Here is a 22170-nt window from a genome sequence, read left to right as displayed (position 1 = left end):
ATAGCACTAACCAAACTGATTTTGCACTCCAGTCGGATGGCTAGTGTGCATCTGCATTAAAAAAAGGCTTATTGGCTAAAAAATAATTTGGTGTGTACCGATTCGTTGATTTCTCCTGGCAGGTAATGGGTGTGGTTAAATTGTTCTAATATTTACGTAAGGCTGTGTAGATTGGCTACTCGATGAAGATACCGAAAGATGATTCGTTTAAAATTATTGTGGGCGTGGCTACCATGAGGCAGTAGGGGGGAAAATGGGTTTGCGCGATTTACCTTTCCTGGTCCTTTTTCCTGTCATGTAACTGGCGTGCCGTCAGTGAGCTGTGTATCTGTTTAAGTAGATGCAACATGCATCTGACATGTATTATGCCACACTATGCATGATAGATTTGCGTCGATGTGCCAAACTCTCAGCAACATTATTCCGCGCATTTCCCAGAGCAGATGTTCTCAAATAACCTGCACTGCAGCCCATGCACCATCGGAACACCCGGGGATGACTTTGCGTGCACTCAACTCAATATATATATCTATATATATCTATTGGGGAGCTCTAAATTCACAACCTCTGTCCACTTTGAATGTAATCTAGATCAGACAAGGTCGGTCTGATGTGTGTGTGATTTAACAACCACAACACAAATGTTTGACACACAATAATAATTACAATAAACATTATATTATTATAAGATAATTGTACTATCTTGCAAAGCCAGATCTCTGGCAAAACCTCTCTGATCGGCTTCTCATGCCTTACGTAGTCAAAGGCAGTTCACGCATGCGAAAACCAGATCTCTGGCAAAGCCTCTCTGATCTAGTGATCGGCTGCTTATGCCTTACCTAGCCAAAGGCAGTTCACGCATGCGAAGTCGCTATTTCCCGTACAGCAGCTTGAATCGTGTTCTCTGAACGAAAATAAGCTGCAGGTTCCGACAATTCGACTTCCGGTTTCGTTTTCGCCACTTAAAATAAAAGCGCGAAATAAGACCACTAGAAAGTGATGGGATCACCGTATTTTATCATATTTATTATATTCATGAAATAAGGAAATATTATGTAAAATATAAACAATTTCAAAAACGTTTTTTTTCTTTTTACATAGGGAACATATACTGGACTGTACACAAATAATATTCCAAGGCTTAACTTGACTTTTAGTACCAATCTACTCGGCAACACTTCTACAATATGAATCATTTGAGTTCCAATCATGAGTGGTGTCATGCAAAGTGTTGATGGCGTTTTACTATGGCCCAACAGTACAAAGTGCTCAATTTGGACTGCATAGGTAACACATAATGGACTGTGCAGAACTATTTTTCCAATGCTAAACTTGATTTTTAGTACCAGTCTACTCAGCAACACTTCTCGAATCTAACCCAAGTGAGTATCAACCATGAACGGTGTCAAACATATTTGTGTACAGTCATTATGTCCTATGCAGTCTAAATACGGCACTTTGAGCTCTATGGTCACAGTAAAAAGCCATCAACACTTTGTATGACACTGCTCATGGTAGAAACACACTTGATGTGTAGAGGTGTTGCTGAGAAGATTGGTATTAAAAGTCAACTTTTGGAAAAATATTTGTGTACAGTCCATTATATATGCCCTATAAAGTCCAGCAGTCTTTCATCTGGATAATTAGGATATTTTAAGAATTACAAACCCTTAAACACAAAAAAATACATTAAGAGGATTAAATGTTTATTTCCAGAGATAACTGAAATATATATATTTTTTTATAATTATGTAATTATTCCATATTTACAATTTCTAAATGCTTAAACAAGTTTAACTTGGGCATATGGAGATTACTGCCAATATTATCCTGAATAAATAGAGTAAATAAAGAATTCACAAATGTGTACCATTATCTGTAAACAAAAAACACAAAGCACAAATATAATTCACAATCCACAAACACCTTGATTTGTAGTTGTAAAAAATATTTGAATTAATGCAAAATTATTTGTGAGTAAATGCTCTAAAATGTGTAAACAAACATCATGATGTGTGAATAAAAACTAAAACAGTGACAAACATCTTTTCAAAGTTATAACAATAAAAAAAAGCATTGCGTTGAGTTAGAACTGTTGAATCTGCATTTGCGGATCACATTACGCCTGTGGATCTGTTTACAGAATTTTGGCACTAACAATCCGCTTGTACATACAAAACTGATCCACAAATGCATGGCTTTGGCGCAGTTGGCTATCTCCACTGCAATCTTTGTGGAATTGTTTTTCCAGCCAATCACGTAACGCTGTTTGATGACATAATGCTTTGTTTTGTTGTGAACCTTTGTGTTGTGTTCCAGAAACTATGTAAGGTATTTGTCAGTTTATTACGATCATTGGTTTCACTGAGTTTACACAGGAAAAAAGTTAGGCTGTGCTGATTTCCCAACAGTAGATGAGTTTCAACTTTATCTAGTTCTGAGGGTTTATTCTTTCAATGCGAATTGACGTTTTGCTGAAGCCTGCCAGCTGGAAAGCAACTACAGGTAAAGTTAGGTAGTTACTCTTATTTAAATTAAATGCATAGCCGGTTCGCATGGCATGTGGTACAAAAAAGATAAACCAGAAAATGGCTTTTCAAAAACGGTAAGCAACCAGTGTCCCCAATTATTAACGTGTCTATGACTGAAAAGCAATGTGTTATCCATGTGTAGGCTATAGCCTAGGTTCTACATTCTGTCAGCTGTTGAGTCATTCAGTACATTTCAGTCTTGGAGTCAGATGCCAAAGCCTCTATAAGTGCTCTGTTGAAACTTTTGTGTTCTTGATGAAGTGGAGCCCCCTGTCCTCCAAGGTTCCCACATAAACAGCTAAGCTTCTCCACCTGCTCTCTATTGAGGAATAGCTGTTTTGCTAGGTTGACCTGAGGCAAATGTGGAGCTCATAGGTTTACTTGAGTTTGTTGGATAAGACTTTTGTGCAACCTCTGAGCTTCATCTTCTGTGTCACCAGTAAACTTTACTTTGAAGCAGTGTCTGTACAAGACGTTGAGGTTGTTAGTGTATATAAAAAGGAGGGCTTCTGGTGGGCATCTGTAGATGTCAGTTTCATTCTATAAGTGAAATACACACAACGATATAGAGGCCATGGTTGAGATGGAGAAGATGTGTATCAGCTGTAGTAGGCATTCAAATTGGAACTGCTAGTCAGTGCAGAATACTGCAATGAGGGTGGTTTGTCATATAATTATTTAAAGTAAAGAGTAACAAAAATCTTAGCAATGAAAGTATTTGGTGAGCTTAGTGTTGCAATGCTGTAGTCATGTTTTTCTTGGTTTTCATGTAGATAATGTACCTGGGAGTTGCATCGAACCTATCAGCCACCACACTGGCCTATCAGCCACCACACTGGCCTTTGTCAACGACTCTGTTCAGCGCTATGGGTTTCCACTCAAGTATGATGTGCTTTTTTGGTGGAGCTGAAAGTGGCACTTTTTTCCTGTGGCTTTAAGAAGAAATGTAATAGGAAAGCAAAAACAAATGTTTTTCAGTAGGGGTAGGGTGCAGATAATCATGAGGACATTTATTTTTCTTTTTTTCTAGAGTACGAGCAAACCATGGTGTGGAAAACGTAGCAGTGGCACGTCTGATGTTGTCAGTGCGTGAGCCTGAGAATGGGAGTTTTATTGCAGACAAAAGTGTGCACAATCAAATGTAAGTTGTAATGTACAATTATTATTATTATTATTATTATTACAAATGGGAATCTAATGTCATGTACATACATTTATATGTCATGAAATCTGTTGGTTTAGAACTATGTCCAAAGTCCTATAGAAGTTAGAAGTTATTTATTATTGAAAAATGTAACCTCAGGATTGAAAGGCTGTGAGACGTGTGGATGGTGACCAATGTGTTCTACCACGTTTTGCACTCATTGGAGGAGCAGGGACAGCTGGACCTCAGCAGCAGTACTCGACTATTCTACTGCCATTATGTGTTCCTGCCCCGTCTGCAAGCAAATCTTGACGTGTTCTGTGAGGGATGGGATAACCATCCAATGAGAACAGAGCAGAATGTGACGCCAAACCAGTTGTGGGAAATGGGTTAAATTTGTAATCCCATTGTGGAACCAGAGAATCTAGAGGTACAGTAAATAAAATGTATTGTCAAAAGAATGTCTTATCATTAATAAGTATGGTTTGAGCAATAGTTGCACATTGTTTTGTAACTTAGCATGTGATTAAACTAGTGAACAATGTTTTTCTATTTTTACTATGAAACATTGGTTTATGGCTCAGAAATAATCATGAAATCAATTTATAAATACATAGTACAACAACAAATTAAACACTCTGGCACAGAAAAAAACACTGACAGAACAATGTTGTACAATCATAATGAAGGCTTTTACAATTGGGGGATTTATTTTTTCTTTCAGGAGTTGTACATTTCGCTAATCGACTGGAAGGGAAGTGGTCATCCAGAGGACCCCCACTTTGGGGTGACTGTTCCAGCCCACTAGCTGACCAGCAAATGGAACAGCTGAGAGCAACCATTGACCCCATGGGACCGTTGGAGTCATTTGGCATGGACATTTACTTAAACACACTCCAGTTTGTCTGAACTATGCTCAAGGTCTCTGTAGACACATCACGGGGGAGTATGTTTTGAGGTTGTTGTTTTTTTGCCGTGCTGACCGCGTTGGGGGGTTGTATTATTATTTTGCCAGTGCATTCGTCCCAAAGTCATTGTTCTTCTCATCATTTTTACATTACATTTACATTTATGGCATTTAGCAGACGCCTTTATTTAAAGCGACTTACAACAAATACATTTGTTTAAGTAAGTGAATCATCTATCCATCAGTCATCATAAGATAAAGTAATCAATGCTCAGACCAGGGACCATTGGCAGTCATAATGCTAGAAGAAGATTTCTTTTCTTTTTTTCCTTTTTTCTTTTTACAGGAGAGAAACTTGTACAGGGGGGTAGTGGGGTTGAACAGGTTTCTAGGGTTAGGGTTAGGGTTAGTACAGGGGGGTAGTGGGGCTGAAGAGGTCTTTAGGAGGGACTGTTAAGATGTAGCCTGAAGAGATGAGTCTTCAGTCTACGGCGGAAGATTGGTAGTGACTGCAGTCATGACAGCAGTGAGAAGCTCATTCCACCAGCGGGGCGCCAGGACAGTGAAAAGCCGTGACCGAGTAGTGCGGCTGCTGCATCCACGTAGAGGCGGCGGTGCCAGGCGGCCAGCCAAGGTGGAAGAGCGATCGTGCAGAGGTTTGGGAGCTGACCATTGCTTGCAAGTAGGGAGGGATTGTTCCCTTTGCTGCCTGGTAGGCGTGCACCAGGATCTCTTGAATCTGATGCGAGCTGCTACCGGGAGCCAGTGAAGGGTGCAGAGGAGGGGAGTGACATGGGAGAATTTGGGGAGATAACACCAGGCGGGCGGTAGTGTTCTGGATGAGCCTGATGGTGGAGGCGGGGAGACCAGCCAAGAGTGCGTTGCAGTAGTCAAGGCAGACAAACTTGCCAAAACCAGGGATTATCATTACATACAGGAATCATCATTACATACATCATTACTATAAGCGCATCATGCGCCCCTACATCCAGTGGCATCGTTTGGTCTTCTGTAAGAACATATAATGACCCCCCCTCTCCATGTCCTGTACACCAGGAGGTGTAGGACCAGAGCATACAGGATTATGAAGGACCCTCACCACCCGAAACATGGACTGTTCCAGCTGCTGCGGTCAGGAAAACGCCTCCGCTGTCATGCAGCAAAAACAGAGAGGCTAAGACTGAGTTTCTTCCCCCATGCCATCAGAATCATCAACGATGACCCCACCAGTGCCCCCCTCAAGTCACTCACACATGCACTGTCATTCTAACACATATGCACACACATAATCATCCATCTGCTATTTATATTGCTTACTGGCTATACTGTTCATATTGTTTATACTGTTTATACTGTCCATACTGTATATTTTTTAGTACTTCTATTTTATTTTATTGTATTTTAAAACTTATTGTGTTGTTGCACTACTCTGTGGCACTGTCACTTTTGCATTTCACTGTATACTTGTATGCACGTGACAAATAAAGAAATCTTGAATCTTGAATCTAATGATTTCTACATAGTTATCCTTTTTAAACGGCCGCTCGCTTGCTACCATGCCACAACAACAACAGAAAACCCACTACCCTGTGTCTCTTGTATCAACGGTGCATATTTCACTACATGGGGGGGGCAGTTTTCTGTCACTACATAGTGTAAGTTTTCTGTTAGTTTGCAAGTTTGATTATTTCATAATTTTTTTGGTGGCTGCTAACATGGGGAAACTGGGCTTGGAACTCATTGCTACTGTACATGTTATTTTTATTATGTCAATGTATCCTGTATTAACAAGTGTAGCAGCATGACATTATCCATCTACTCTGTTTTGTCATAATAATAAGTTCGATATGCAGCATTCTACAGTGCAGTTCTTCTTTTATAGCATTTTGTGACAGCAAACAGGAAGGCTTGATGTGACCGGTGGAGACTTGGACCACAACTGGTCATGATAAACATGAACGCACTCTCAGGAATTTGAAGAGGCCTGTGGCCCTAACCCTAAATGTCCAACTACTTACAGATATAAATCAGCAATGCAATGTTTATATTTAGTGTTATGTCAGATAAACAGTCTTATGTTCAACATTGATCATTCTCCCACTTTATTTCCTTACAACATACATCTAAGGTATCCATATGGTTACATGTAAATAAGGTTTAAAAGTAGTTATCTAACATCGTGTCAGGCAATATCATGCACGCATTGTGTTGTAGAGTGCATGGTGTATAGATGGAAATACAAATCAATCTGTGCAGTCACAAATGCAAGGCAACACGGTAGACTAGGGGTGAATGGTAGAAGCAGCAGCAGCATGGACAAATGTATAACCTGCAGAGATCAAGAACAGCTATGGAAGGGACAGGTAGCTCCAGTGAAGACAACAAAACAAGGCATGATGTCATCAAACAGCGTTACGTGATTGGCTGGAAAAACAATTCCACAAAGATTGCAGTGGAGATAGCTAACTGCGCCAAAGCCATGCATTTGTGGATCAGTTTTGTATGTACAAGCGGAATGTTAGTGCCAAAATTCTGTAAACAGATCCACAGGCGTAATGTGATCCGCAAATGCAGATTCAACAGTTCTAACGCAACACAATGTTTTTTTGCTTATAAATTTGAAAAGATGTTTGTCACTGCTTTCGTTTTTATTCACACATCATGATGTTTGTTTACACATTTTAGAGCATTTACTCACAAATCATTTTGCATTTATTCAAATAATTTTTACCAATACAAATCAAGAGGTGTTTATTTGTGGATAGTAAATGACAAATACAAATCAAGAGGTTTAGATTAGATTAGATTAGATTAGATTAGATTAAATTAGATTAAATTAATTTAATTCATAAGTTATTGCACAGAGTACAAGTACAGAGACAACGAAATGTAGTTTGGCATCTAACCATATAGTGCAAATAGTGGCATAGTGGAAAAGACATGATATTGTAGACAGTGCATGGTATTACAGTATAAGGTATTACAGTGAGTATAAATAAATGAATATAAGAAGTGAATATACATGAGATGAATATCAATATGATATGTACAGTTGAACAAGGGCAATAGGTCTTGAGGTATGTTACGTAAGATGTATCATTAGAGACCAATATAATAAATATGGTATGTGCAAACAAGCAGTAGTGCAAAAGCTAAATTGAAGAGGTGTTCTATTTGTGCTTTGTGTTTTTTGTTTACGGATCATGATACACATTTGTGAATTGTACTCTTATCTCCATATGGGCGCTTTTATTTTGAAGAAATCCTCATTTACATACACCCGAGGTAGGTGGGCGGAGTTCCACTATTATCGTTCACGGAACACAGATGAATCGATCGACTACTGCAATGGTTTTGTTGTGAGAAAGTGTCAACAAGTATAACGGCGTGTTCTCTGTCTAAATGAGAAATATTTGAGAAATGCGAATGAATTTCAGAGGAAGACATTCAACACTAAGAGCTGAACGCTGTTTTACTTGTATTTAATGTGTTGCCTGCATTTTATATTTTGTTTGTAGTTGGATTTTTGGAAACATCTCAAAATGAAGAGGGCGGTGGACTGTAAAGATAACGGCGACCTTATTAAAAAACATCATAAACAGGCATTCGAATACTTATCCTTGGCATTGAGGATTGATGAGGACGAAAAAGGTTGGCCCATGTCTTTTTTGCTTGATTTTTGCTTATTCCATTTCCATTTTAGGATATCGGAATTCATGGAGGAATCTGAAATTAGAAAAGTGTTATTTGAAAAGTAAAAATGATAAATTCCTCAATATGTTTTCGCAAATAGAACAATTCATCAATTGAAGTGCGTGTCAACATAAGGTGTTACAAGGCTGTCAGGCATTGTTATACTGTATGGTTGTATCAAATCAGTATTTCGCTTTCGATTTGGCTTTTAGGGGTTATAAAACAGCAATCTCTTTAGGAGATTGTAGACATGTCAATATAGCTACAGCAATTTGTATTCTTCTTTGAAATGATGGCTCTCTCTTTCTCCCTCTCTGGTAGGTGTCAAGGAGGAGGCAGTTCAATGGTATCAGAAGGGCATTGCTTTGTTGGAGAAGGGTATTGCTGTTGAGGCCACTGGACAAGGTGATTCCTGCCTATTTCTAACAAATAGAAAAAGTCTGTCAGTATTGTGGCCAGATATCATATTTCTCTGTGTTTTTCACCATCTTCAGGAGACCACTATGACCGGGCAAAGAGGCTTCAAGCTAAAATGATCACCAATCTTACCATGGCAAAGGACCGGCTTGCACTTTTAGGTGAAGTTTACACAAGATTTTTGTATTCCACATCATCATGACCTCTTCCACAAGTGATGTCACTGTTTGACTCATTGTCGCTGTTTGACTGTTTGAAATCGTTAAGATCAATTTTCTCATACCACAGAAAGTGGAGCAGCGTCTAAAAAGAAATTGGATCCTCAAAATCCCTCAGGTCATCCTTCCCCTTCATTGAAGCCAGATCCAAAAAGCCAGCCAGGACTATGTGGCATATCTAGTCATAGCAAGCCTTTCAGCACAGTCAGACCAGGCTACAGGGCAAATGACACAAAGGTAGTCTTATAACCTCCCTACTGACAACTTCTGTAACAAAGTTGAGTTTTAGATGCTCTTTCAAGTTTACCATGTAGCTAATTCGTTTTTTGTTAGTTTTGTTTTGTGTGTAGTGAATTTTTGGCTTTGATAGTTTGTGTATTTTGCCCAAGGTTACCCCTCGGGTTGGAAAAGGAAAAAATGGAAGACCTGCAGCATCAAAGGAACCTCAAAAGAGAGATATGAAGAACTTTAAGAATGTGGACAGCAAACTGGCCAACTTGATTCTGAATGAAATTGTGGATAGGTGGGATTGAGAGAGCCCTAGCCAGAGAGTGATTATGGATATTATGATATGACTATTAAGTGCAGTTGAAACTGCTCTGTAATGATTCTAGAGTGATTAAGACATGTAAATGTTCATTTCAGTGGAGCCACAGTTGGCTTTGAAGACATCGCTGGGCAGGAGCTGGCCAAGCAGGCACTCCAGGAGATTGTCATCCTACCTGCCATTAGACCAGAGGTGATGTTTTGAAATGTGTGGTTCAGTTCTTTTCTGCTCTGTTGTTATTTGCTCAGTTGCATTCTGTTGTCTTCTTATGTTTATCAAATGCTACTAATCACTTCAATCAACAGTTCACTAATACAGTCTGTTGGTAATTGTACCATCTAGCTGTTCACTGGCCTTAGAACCCCAGCACGAGGCCTGCTCCTCTTTGGTCCTCCAGGCAACGGGAAGACCATGTTGGTGAGTGGATCATGACGCCTTGAGACTTGGTAGATGAATTCAACATTTGTGACCACCATGTGGTACTGACTGCATATTGTAGATTTATTTTATTTTTGTATGGTCAAGATTTAGGGTTGAATTTCAGATCCCCTTGTTCACATCCCCAGGCCAAAGCAGTAGCCATGGAATCGAATGCCACCTTTTTCAACATCAGTGCTGCCAGTTTGACTTCTAAATATGTAAGTGGTCTCAACATTTACTTCTTGTGTATAGAGTCACAATGGATAAACTAGCAGCTTAGTGAGCTTTATCTCTCTGTCATCATGGGTAGTGGTAGCCTGGAGGTTAGGGATGCAGGCTAGTAACCAAAGGTTGCCAGTTGGAGTCCCATAGCTGACCATTGTCTTAAGACAGATAGTACCACTCCATCCACACTGATCTGTCTGATAACTTGCATTTAATGCGAATCAAAAGGTGCTTATACTTTTGATTATACAAAGCAGTGCATATATAAGTACGTCTGCAAGTAGCCAGTTACTATAAAAGCCAACGGTTTTAACTGAATTTTGATAGTTTGTAAAGTAGGTTGTAATGCCACTGAAAACCAAGAGGCAGCGGATTGATTTTCTGGTGTGACGGCACTATATTTCCACAGATGTGAAAAATATTTAAAAATCAAGAATCATTCCACTAAGAGGTAGTTCAGGCGAAGCAGAGTCGATGCTCCCGTGGTACCGTGGCTGACTTAATTGATAATGTAATTGTAATTATGTATGTATGTACAGTGCCTTGTGTAAGTAATGGGACAGTGAACTTTTTTTTTTCTTTTGGCCCCACACTCAGGAAATTAAATACATATTCAATTGGATTTAAATCTGAATATGGGCTTGGCCAACCAAGAGGTTAAAGTAGAGATTCTCTGCTTTTATTTGATGGTATTTGTGTACATATTGGTTTCACCATTCAGAAATTACAACACTTTTTATGCATTTAGAGTACCCAAAAGTAATGGGACAATTGGCTTGACAGGTGTTTTTGGTAAGTCAGGGGTGTTCCATCACATCATTTGTGCAGGCATAAGAGAGCTGTTAATTTGTAGTATTGACTCTAGGCTTTTGCTTTTGGAGTTTTTTGGAGTTTGCTATTTGCTTTTGGAGTTTGCTATTGGTGTCTGTCAACATGAGGACCAAAGAGGTGTCAATGAAAGTCAAGGAAGCCATTGTTAGGATGAAAAATCAGAAACAAATATCTTAGACTTGCCAAAATCAACAGTTTGGAACATCATTAAAAGAAACAAAAACACTGTTGAGCTCAGCAATCACAAATGGGCTGATAGGCCAAGAAAGACTTCCACAGTGGATGGCTGAAGATTGATCACCATAATTAAGAAAACCCCCAAATCATCTGTCCCACAGACCAGGAACACTCCAGGAGGTAGGCGTGAATGTGTCAGAGACTACCATCCGCAGAATATGTCACCAGCTAAACCACAGATGCTTCATTGCAAGGTGCAAACCACTAGTTATCCTCAAAAAGGATAGTCAGGTTACAGTTTGCTAAAAAGTACCTAGAAGGCCTACAGAGGTCTGGAAAAGGGTATTGTGGACATAATAACAATTATCATGGACCAGAGTGATTGCAAAAATAAAGTTTAGAGAGAAAAAAGGATCAGGATTTACAGCATACGATCTCATCTGTGAAACATGGTGCAGGGGGTGTTAGGTTTGGGCATGGATAGCTGCCACTAGAACTTGCTAACTTTTTTTTAGGGAATTTCTGCTTTATTTAGATAGAGACAGTAGAGATTGACAGGAAGGATGGTGAGAGAGAGGAGGGATGACGTGCAAGATATGTCGAGGGTCAGAATCAAACTTAATTGGATGGCACTACATCATACAGTTAAACAATGACCCAAAACATACTGCCATAGCAACTAGGGACCTTTTCAAGGCCAAAAAGTGGAAAGGTCTTGGCTGGCCAAGCCCATATTCAGATTTAAATCCAATTGAATATGTATTTAATTTCCTGATGAAAAGATTTTATGCAAAAAGACCCCAAGACAAACAACAACTGAAGATGGCAGCAGTACAGGCCTGGCAGAGCATTACCAGAGAAGATACCTGGCGTCTGGTGGGGTCAATGGGTCGCAGACTTCAGGCAGTTATTGCATGCAAAGTATTGTCCACCAAATACTAAACATGAGTGCTTAATGTGGACATTTCATAAATCTGTCCCATTACTTTTGGGTAACTTGACTATGCATAAAACGTGGTGTAATTTCTGAATGGTGAAACCAATATGTACATCAAATAAAAGCTGAGAATCTCTACTTTAACCACATATTAATTCTTTGATTTAAAAAAAATGCTTTACTGTCCCATTACTTATGCAGGGCACTGTATGTGTGTATATGTAATATGTGTCTTGGTCGGGTAGGCTACTTAGACAGCAAAATGATAATATCTGTTGTAAAAAATGGACAATAAAGATTGTATTTTATCACAGATGGGAGAGGGCGAGAAACTCGTCAGGGCACTGTTTGCTGTCGCCAGAGAATTACAGCCGTCCATCATTTTTATAGGTTGGATGAATTATTTGTTTTGTGTTTTTGAGTTGTAAATGAACTAAACAGTTGCATTTTAAATAATTAGCTTAATTGTTTTTGTTTACCCTGGTTGTTTGATTCTGAATGGCCGAACATAGCTGCATGTAGACCTGTTGATGATGTTCTTTGTTTTCTTTGTTTGAAAACCTCATCTCAGATGAAATTGACAGCCTGCTTTGTGAGCGGCGGGAGGGAGAACATGAGGCCAGCCGTCGGTTAAAAACAGAATTCCTGATTCAGTTTGATGGGGTAAAGACCAATATTGTCATCCACACACACACACGCACACACACACACACACACACACACACACACACACACACACACACTTCCATCCAGTACACATTGATCGTGATACAGTGCTATCAAAGCCATTTTTACACAGGCTTGACTGGCTACACAGTTTTTAGTGAGCCTTGATCTCCACTCATGTCAGCTCTCCTGCTTCCAGGTGCAGTCAAATGGGGATGACAGGATGCTGGTGATGGGAGCCACCAACAGGCCTCAGGAGCTTGATGAAGCTGTGCTCAGGTACATGTACCCCTGAATAGAACATTTACCTTTCATCAGGGGCAATTATTCCTTATTGATAAAACTTGTGAACTGTGAGGCAGGTCAATCATAACTTATTATGTTTGTTTTACAGGCGCTTTGCAAAAAGGGTGTATGTGGCCTTACCCACAGAGGAGGTGGGCTATATCTTAGTATAATATTTGTATTGTTTGTTTTCCTCTTTTGCATGACTATTGACTAACCATGTTTATCAAAAATGTATCCCAATGTAATGTGTAGTATAATAAAAAATGTTAACGGGTATGACTCCGCTTGACTGTAATCTGAATTCTAAGGTTAGAAATATGGTAATTAGTTACCTAGTGCAGAAGATGAGGAGTTCAAGCTGAACTGTAAGGGTCACTCAGGACACAACCACTATGAACCGGATTGGGTATAATTAGTTGATTTGGAAAGATTTATGCGTGGTGAGACAATCTTATGGACGTAAAGACGATATTAGTACTACAAAGCTTTTAGGGAACTTACCCTAGGATACTTGTCTGGGTGCATTGTTAAACTGATGTTACATTTTGTATTTGTCATGTTTCTAGACGCGATTCAAGTTGCTGAGAAATCTATTGGGAAAGCAAGGAAACCCACTAGGCCAGGGGGATTTGATGCTTCTAGCGAAGTAAGTACTCTACATTACTACATTACACTTGGCCATATACTGTACATGTCAAGCAATGTCTTAAACATGCATTAACTCTGCTCCACCTCAAACATTAATATTATTAGAATGACGGAGGGCTACTCAGGAAGTGATCTAACCTCGTTGGCCAAAGATGCTGCTCTGGGACCAATCAGGGGTAAGGGCAACTGGTGGTTAAAGTCCAAGTAGCAGATAATGGACCCTATCAAATACAGTGCTCTCCATAGGTATTGTAAAGAGGAAGAATTTTGCCTTTATTTTGTCTCAATACTCCAACAGTTTTACTATAGGGTAAAAGTAGAGATTCTTAGCTTTAATTCAATGGGTTTTTCTTCAGATTGGGTTCACCATTTAGAAAGTACAACCTTTTTAAAACATACACCCCCTATTTCAGGGCTCCAAAAGTATTGAAAAAATAAAGGACTCATGTTTAGTATTTGGTCGACAATTCTTTGCGTGCAATATCTGCAATATCTGAAGTCTGTGACCCATTGACCTCAACAGACGCTGGGTATATTCTCTGGTGATACTCTGCCAGTCCCGTACTGCAACCATTTTCAGTTGTTTGTTTTGAGGTCTTTTTGCCTAAAATCTTATCATCAGGAAATTAAATGCATGTTCAATTGGATTTAAATCTGACGATTGACTTGGCCAGTCAAGAACTTTCTGCTTTTAGGCCCTGAAAATTCCTAGTTGCTATGGCAGTATGTTTGGGGTCATTGTCTTACTGTATGATGAAGCACCACCCAATGAATTTGGAGGCATTTGCTTGTACTAGATAGAAAATATGTTTGTGTACACTTATAATAATTCTGCTGCTGCTGTCAGCAGTAACTTCATCAACTAAGACAAGTTAGCCAGTTCTTGTGGCAGCTATACATGCCCAAACCATAGCACACCCTCCACCATGTTCAGATTAGGTGGTCTGCTGTAAATCTTGGGCAGGTCCTTCTCCAAACTTTCTTCTTGCAATCACGATGGTACATTATCATATTTGGCTTATCCGTCCACAAGACAAGGTTTTGTAAGAAAATAAAAGTGACAACTTCTGTGTTTAAGGAATCTTTTACTTGGTGTAATCAGGCAGCAGAGCAAGTCCATACTCTGGATCCAGCTGTGTGGTCTGAACCAAGAACTGAGTTTTACCTCAGCTCTTGTAAGGTTTTACTCCTTTGATCTATCACCCAGTTGAAGCAGGATACAAAGCATTGCCCTCTGTATGTTAGTTTGATAGTTCTTGTCACATATAACTTGATCACTCACCATCACTGGGTGTGGTGAAAACCAGTTCCAAATGGTTGGCTTGATTAGCATGTCTCCTAACAGACCTGTGAACTCTGAGGGACAGACACAAACCCTGATAAAAATCATGACCAACACCCGATTTTGAGTCTATTCACAGTCTGAATCTTATACTTGTTAGATACCTTTTAGCAAACTTTAACCTGACCATCTTTTTGAGGATAACTAGTGGTTTGTACCTTGCAGTGAAGCCTCTGTAGTTCGGCTGGTGACGTATTCTTTGAATGGTAGTCTCTGACACATTCACGCCTACCTCCTGAAGAGTGTTCCTGATCTGTGCGACAATTGTTTTTTTTTTTTTCTTAATTATGGTGAACATTGCTGAGCTCACCAGTGCTTTCTTTATTTTTCAATGATGTTCCAAACTGTTGATTTTAGTAAGTCTATGATTTCTGATTGATTGTTCTGATATTTCATTGACGTCTCTTTGGTCCTCATGTTGACAGACACCAATAGCATGATGTGACGGAACACACCTGACTAACCAGAAATACCTATTAAGCCAATTTGTCAATATTTTGGTGCCCTGAAATAGGGGGACTGTAAAATGGGATTGTAATTTCTAAATGGTGAAACCAATCTGAAAAAGAAATTACAGCACTTTTTATGTGTAGTCTCCCAATTTTAGGGTATCCAAAAGTGATGGGACAATTGGCTTGACAGGTGTTTCTGGTTCGTCAGGTATTTTCCGTCACATCATTTGTGCAGTCATAAGAGAGCTCTCAAGGTCTAGTATTGATTCTAGGCTTTGTGTTTGCATTTGGAGTCTGCTCTTGGTGTCTGTCAACATGAGGACTAAAGAGACAACAATGAAAGTCAGGGAAGCCATTATGAGGCATTCTGAACCAAATCAATCAGAAACATAGCCAAAACCTTAAAACTACCAAAGTTAACAGTTTGGGACATCATAAAAAGGTAAAGAAGCATTGGTGAGCTCAGAAATCACAAACGGCCTGGTAGGCCAAGGAAGACTTTAACAGTGGATGACCGAAGAATGCTGACCATGATGAAAAACCCCAAAACAACTGTCCCATATATCAGAAACACTCTCCAGGAGGTACAGTGCCTTTGGAAAGTATTCAGACCCCTTCACTTTTTCCACATTTTGTTGTATTATAGACTCAATTTAAAATTGAATTAAATTAAAAGAATTTGCCATCAATCCACACACAATACCGCAGAATGACAAAGCGAAAACAAGTTTTTTGAAATTTCAGTACATTTATTAAAATTGAAATACAGAAATGTACATAAGTATTCAGACCCTTTGCTATGACACTCTTAAAATGAGCTAAAATGCAAAGTTGAATTGAGTCCAATTTTAAGAGTGTCATAGCAAAGGGTCTGAATACTTATGTACATGAGGTATTCCATTCAATTGTAATAAATTTATGGAAATTTCTAAAAGCCTGTTTTCGCTTTGTCGTTTTGGGGTATTGTGTGTGGATTGATGGCAAATTATGTTAATTTAATCCATTTTGAATTGAGTCACAATAATAAGTCACAATATAACACAAAAAAATGTGGAAAAAGTGAAGGGGTCTGAATACTTTCCGAAGGCACTGTATGTGTCAGAGACTACCATCCGCAGAAGACTTCACCAGCAGAAAGGAGGCTAGACTGCAAGGTGCAAACCACTAGTTAGCCACAAAAACAGGATGGCCAGCTTACGGTTTGCTAAAAAAAAGAAAGAAAAAGTGCCTAAAAGAGCCTGCAGTGTTCTGGAAGTCTTGTGGACAGATGAGACAAAGATGAACGTACCAGAGTGATGGCAAAAGTAAAATGTAGCGAAAAAAAGTGCCCAATATCCACAGCATACCACCTCATCTGTGAAATATGGGGGTGTTATCGCTTGGGCATGTATGGCTTCCACTGGAACTGGCTCACTTGTCTTCATTGATGATGTAACTGCTGACAGCAGCAGCAGCAGCAAGATGAATTCTGAAGTGTACAGAGACATTTTGTCAGCCCAAGTATAAGGAAATGCCTCCATGCTTATTAGACAGTGCTTTATCACACAGCAGGACAATGACCTAAAACATACTGCCATAGCAACTAGGGAGTTTTTCAGGGCCAAAAAGTGGAAAGTTGTTGAGAGGCCAAATCAATCTACAGATTAAATCCTATTGAACATGCATTTCATTTGCTGAAGAGGAGACTTAAGGCAAAACATCTTCGAAACAAGCAACAACTGAAGATGGCTGAAATGTGGCATTAACAAATTCCCAAATGACATTACTCCTTCCATTATTGATAGCCATGGATGTTCTCAGGGCTACACATTGAGGCGATATGAGTAGATGCCCGATTTGCCCGCTTCATTCTTACAAATGTATCCCAAATTGACTTTATGAGTTTATAATTAGGGAATGTTTTCTTAGGGTGCTCTAAGTTACTATTATATGTGTTTCTGGCATTGAGAAAAAGGTGCTACACTCCCCAGCATTAGATGATTATGTGCATACATGTATTTGGCCTTCAGCACCCTCTAGTCCAGGTTGTTATTCAAAAGTGTGATTTTTTTCTTTAATGCAGAACTGAGACCAGAGCAAGTAAAGAACATGGCTGCAAGTGAGGTAAGGTTCATGACACATCTTTGACTAGTAGAACATATAAGGCATTGAACCAATATGAGTATTGCCTCTCACATTTATGTATATACATGAATGCACATTTTCAGATTCGGAACATCAGGTGCAAAGATTTCGAAGATTCACTGAAGCGTATAAAGCCCAGTGTCAGTCCCCAGACTCTTGGTCTCTACGTCCGATGGAACAAAGACTATGGAGATACAACTGCCTTCTGAAACACGGAACTCAGGTAGTTTAAAGTTGAATGGTAGTAGAGATAACGTGAAATAGACCATCACCATTGAATTAACTGGTTAATTGATTCAACTGGTTGTGTTGGTGGATGGCTTGCCAATGAAACCATTATCATGATAATACCAAGTGGGCAAACCACAACACTTCCACAATAACAAGTTTTTAACATGATTTTTTAATCATTAGTTCTCAACCATTAATCATATCTTCAATCATCAAGACCTTAGTAGTAAAATACATACAGTAGGAACCGGATTTCCATTCTGGAGTGTTGAGATTGTGGAATGACTGCTTTGGGAGAATACATGTTGATACTGTAAAAGTGAAACATTTTTGGCCCTTCATCTTAAAGGGGAAAACTGGGCAATTTTTGGACTTTTAAATTTATGTATATAGCCAGTGATTATATAACTTATAAATGCCTCATGAGCTTAATTGCACTGTCTAACCCCCCTCAGAACCTAAAATATAAGCTTGTCTTGCTCCGTTGTTTGTAAACAATTAAATCACAAACAAAAACTGTTCAGCTTCAAACGTGGTTGAAACTATCATTTTGACCTCATGGATAGTCAATTTTTGCATCCGTAGCTCAGTCTATGACTTTGAGAGTGGTTACATTTCTCCAGCCCCATCCCTCAGCTGATAACCCACACAAGTGGTGGGGGGACTGCTTTTTGTTGTTTGAATTCCAGATTTCCCCTTTAATGTATTGATGCTTAAGGTAGACCATGTACTAATACCAAATCTGACCTTTGTAGCTATAATTAATGTTTCTCAATTATATGTTCATTTACACAAGAATGTAACTAAAATATGAATATTTTGATCTATTCTATTCTACCTATGATGATCATATCATGATATTACTTCAATTAAGCCTAACCCGCTGTTAACTTATTGATAGAGACGACATATAAGCTATTATGCAGAGGTTTTAAAGGCTTATCAGTGTAAAATTAAAGATCTGTCAATTATGGGAGGGATTTGCTCCATTTTACGGGAAAAGATTGTTGTAGATAATTTCTGTTCAGTATTATGAAGTGTAATCCTTGAGGCATGGAAATGGCCAAATAAGTGTGTATAAAACATATGCTTTATATCATGTCTTCCTACATGGTCAAATATCCATGTTATTTGTTCTTTTATTTTTAGCAGTTTTTGCAGTTTTGTGATTATTATATGGTATGGGTATTTCTCTTTTCAGTAAGGTTTTGATGCTAAATGTATCAGTCCAGGTTTATTAGTCTTATTCATCTTATGCCTCAAGATGGTAGCAAATATCTTCTAAGCTCCAGATTTATGATCAGTTGGTTGGGTTGATGATCTGATTGGTTGACGACTGGTGAGGTGTGTGCATAATATGAAGTTATATAACTGCCTGGAATGACCTTGACTGATAATAAAGACATTTTTGGGGGTTTTCTTATCAGCATTGTCGTTTTATTATACACAGACATATCTAAACAATCTTTCCACTGTGAGAATGTTGTGTACATTAATTAAAAGTGGACTCAGTACATATCACTGTGACATGCTTGTACTTGGACTCACTCTAGAGTAATAGGCCTAGCTGCATTGCTCATTTGATATATGTAGATGGCGCCACAGTACTTGTATTCCCATGTCCTCCATCTCAGTGCCCACTGCCATTATGACAACACGTGCATAATATATGTGTCTTTGAGCTCTGGAACTGCTATGCTCTTTGCAACATAAAGGGCATTGTCATATGTGTTTTGTTTATGGTCAAGGTGAGTGAAGGACAGGACTGAGTGTGCCTGAGATGCCCTGATTTATTGTCCATGTTGTCACAGGTAGGTGGAGTTGTTAGGCACGATATGCAGCGGATCGCAATGCTTGTTTTCATCAACCCATTGTATAACTGTAAATCACACAGGCCTAAGTGGGGGGAGTGACAGTCATACATTAGGGAGCCACGTCCTCAGCCAAGCCCAGCCTGTCACTGAGAGATATATAGGCTTACATGTGTGTACATGTATGTGCGTGTTCTTCAGGGAAAGGTCACAGTACTGATGACTGAAGTTATAATATGTAGCATTCTCTTAAAGAGAGCTCCTCAAACACCATACGTCCAATTACACTCTGAATGATTGCGCTGACATCAGCTGTCAGGACACTGAAGGGTTGCAGACTTTAGGAATTGTTTGTTGCCATATTTTGCCTTTAGATCTCTTGTACAGCACAGATGCCATCCAGATCACAGAAACACTCAATTCAAAGGCCAACAATAATAGAGCCATTGCCCAAGAGTATTGTCAACGACTAACTAAATATCTGATATAAATAACAGCATGACAGTAGATAAAATATGTGTTTTGTTTCAAGATACTTAATTCTTAATTCATCAACCCCCTACATTTTTAAAGCATCGCTAGTCATGCAGTCAATATATATCCCAGTTGTCATTGTAATCGATCCATATACTCAGTGTGTGTGTTATTGGAATGCATTTTGCTGACAACACTCTAGACATTTAGCCTCAGAGGTGTTAAAAGTCAGCTAGCGGAGGTCAGCAGCAGAGGCATACTTGGGTTTGAGCATTTGAGCAGTTCAAATGTTGAGGTTATTACTTTTTTATCAGAGGGAATTGGCACATGGTTGCTTATGAGGGAACCGTTACCAGATGCACATATTTGTGCTTTTAAATCCAGAGGTGTCAAGTTAATTACTGACTGAGAAGAGTCCTATAATCAGTTTGTGATTGACACCCTGCTTCCTTCAATGTGTAAGTTACGGGACTCCTCCTCACAGTACGTTTCTGATGGTTTCTCTAACACTTCCTCACTAGGGAAAACTAAATAGGTGATCATCTGACACTCCACTGAAATAACCCTACCTGCATTGAGTGGAATAGTCAGATCAGTGAGAGGACCACTCCCCATCTTAGAAAACAGACCTTGAGGGTTGTCGTTATAATAGTATAGCAGTGTGGATGCGTTTTTATTTTATTGTATAACTCCTACTGTATATTTCCTAGAACTATGAGCAAAGCATTCAATGTGCTTTGTAGATTAATTAAGTGCATCACGTAATAGTGTCCTAATATAATTTGTATTAGTTGAAGTGTAACAGTTACAGTGTGGTGTGCACCTTGAAAGACGGTACACAGCATGTGTGCAGTGTGTGAGCAGACTGCCAGTGAACCAGTTTTAAAGAAAAGCCTGATTGTAAATTGTCCAGCAAATGGCAAGGGCTTTCCTTCAAAATATGGGGTTTAGGCATGGTTCAGCTCTAACACAGTGGAAAGCCTTCAGAGCTGAGTGTGTCCACTCCTCAGCACTGGCCTACTACTGTTCCTCTGGACTGCAGGGCCATAATATAACTTCATTAACCATGGGAGTATTATCTTTTTCTCTCCTGGGAGGCCACAAGTCAAATCCAATCTTGTATCCAATGGCAACATCTGTCCTGCATGAAGACATTTATTTTTCTTGGTTACTATTTGTTTATGAACTGTGTGTGTGTGTGTGTGTGTGTGTGTGTGTGTGTGTGTGTGTGTGTGTGTGTGTGTGTGTGTGTGTGTGTGTGTGTGTGTGTGTGTGTGTGTGTGTGCGTGTGTGCGTGCGTGCGAACATACACACTGTGTTAACGCATGATACAAGCAAGCACTTGGATTGGAGCCAAATGATAAGCTTACTCTGAGAGGAGAGGTTGGACCTTGGTAGTAAGGGAGTAAAAAATAAAACAAACTAAAAAGGAAAGAAAGGAACAAATAATGGTCTTTATGGCTTAATTCCACTCATGGAGCTGGACACTATCTCTCACATACAGGTGGTCCACTGATATCAGGTGGACAGGAAATAATGGGAAATTCCGTTAAATTCCTGAGAGTTTAACGTTCCTGGGAGTTTAACGTAACAACAACTCATTAACCTGGAACTTCCATGTGGACAGTCTCTGTAGCAGATTACAACAACGACTGCACTTCCTGCGTCGACTTAGAGTTCATGGTGTTGATCAAAAATGTATGTTAGTCTTTTATCAGGCAGTCTTAGAGAGCCTTATCAGATTACAGCTTGGTTCGGTAACCCCTCTATGCAACTAAAGTCCAAACTGGTCCGATTGATACAGACTGCACAGAAGATTATAGGGGTAAGAAATCCATCCTTGCAGTCTACGTACGAACAGGCTACCTTAAGGCAAGCCAATAGTATAGTTACTGACTCATCCCATGTTCTACACGCTGAGTGTCAGCTACTGCCCTCTGGGCGGAGGTTCAGAGTCCCTTGTTGCAGATTCAATAGATTTAAAAATGTATTTATCCCTGTGTCAATTAAACGTTTAAATAGTGGCTGATAAGAAACGGATGAGGCCAGGATGGACACTGTAGGATCTTTGTTTTATTTATTGTTTT

General features: G+C 39.3%; 1 protein-coding gene across 1 annotated transcript; it reads left to right on the top strand.

Annotated features, from left to right (window-relative positions):
* Positions 1-7940: 7940 nt before the first annotated feature.
* Positions 7941-19224, top strand: LOC310823384 (spastin-like). The gene is made up of 16 exons (XM_083696226.1): positions 7941-8233; positions 8597-8680; positions 8770-8853; positions 8981-9147; positions 9300-9433; positions 9556-9649; positions 9800-9874; positions 10024-10095; positions 12362-12437; positions 12619-12710; positions 12913-12992; positions 13108-13150; positions 13568-13647; positions 13755-13825; positions 17506-17546; positions 17651-19224. The coding sequence occupies exons 1-16, from the start codon at positions 8125-8127 to the stop codon at positions 17774-17776; spliced, it is 1428 nt and encodes a 475-aa protein (XP_083552352.1). The 5' UTR covers positions 7941-8124; the 3' UTR covers positions 17777-19224.
* Positions 19225-22170: the final 2946 nt, after the last annotated feature.

This window comes from Argentina silus (assembly GCF_951799395.1).
Source record: "Argentina silus genome assembly, chromosome: X".
Classification (NCBI taxonomy): Eukaryota; Metazoa; Chordata; class Actinopteri; order Argentiniformes; family Argentinidae; genus Argentina; species Argentina silus.
The sequence above is the reverse complement of the archived record's forward strand: the minus strand, read 5'-3'. Positions and strand labels throughout refer to the sequence as shown.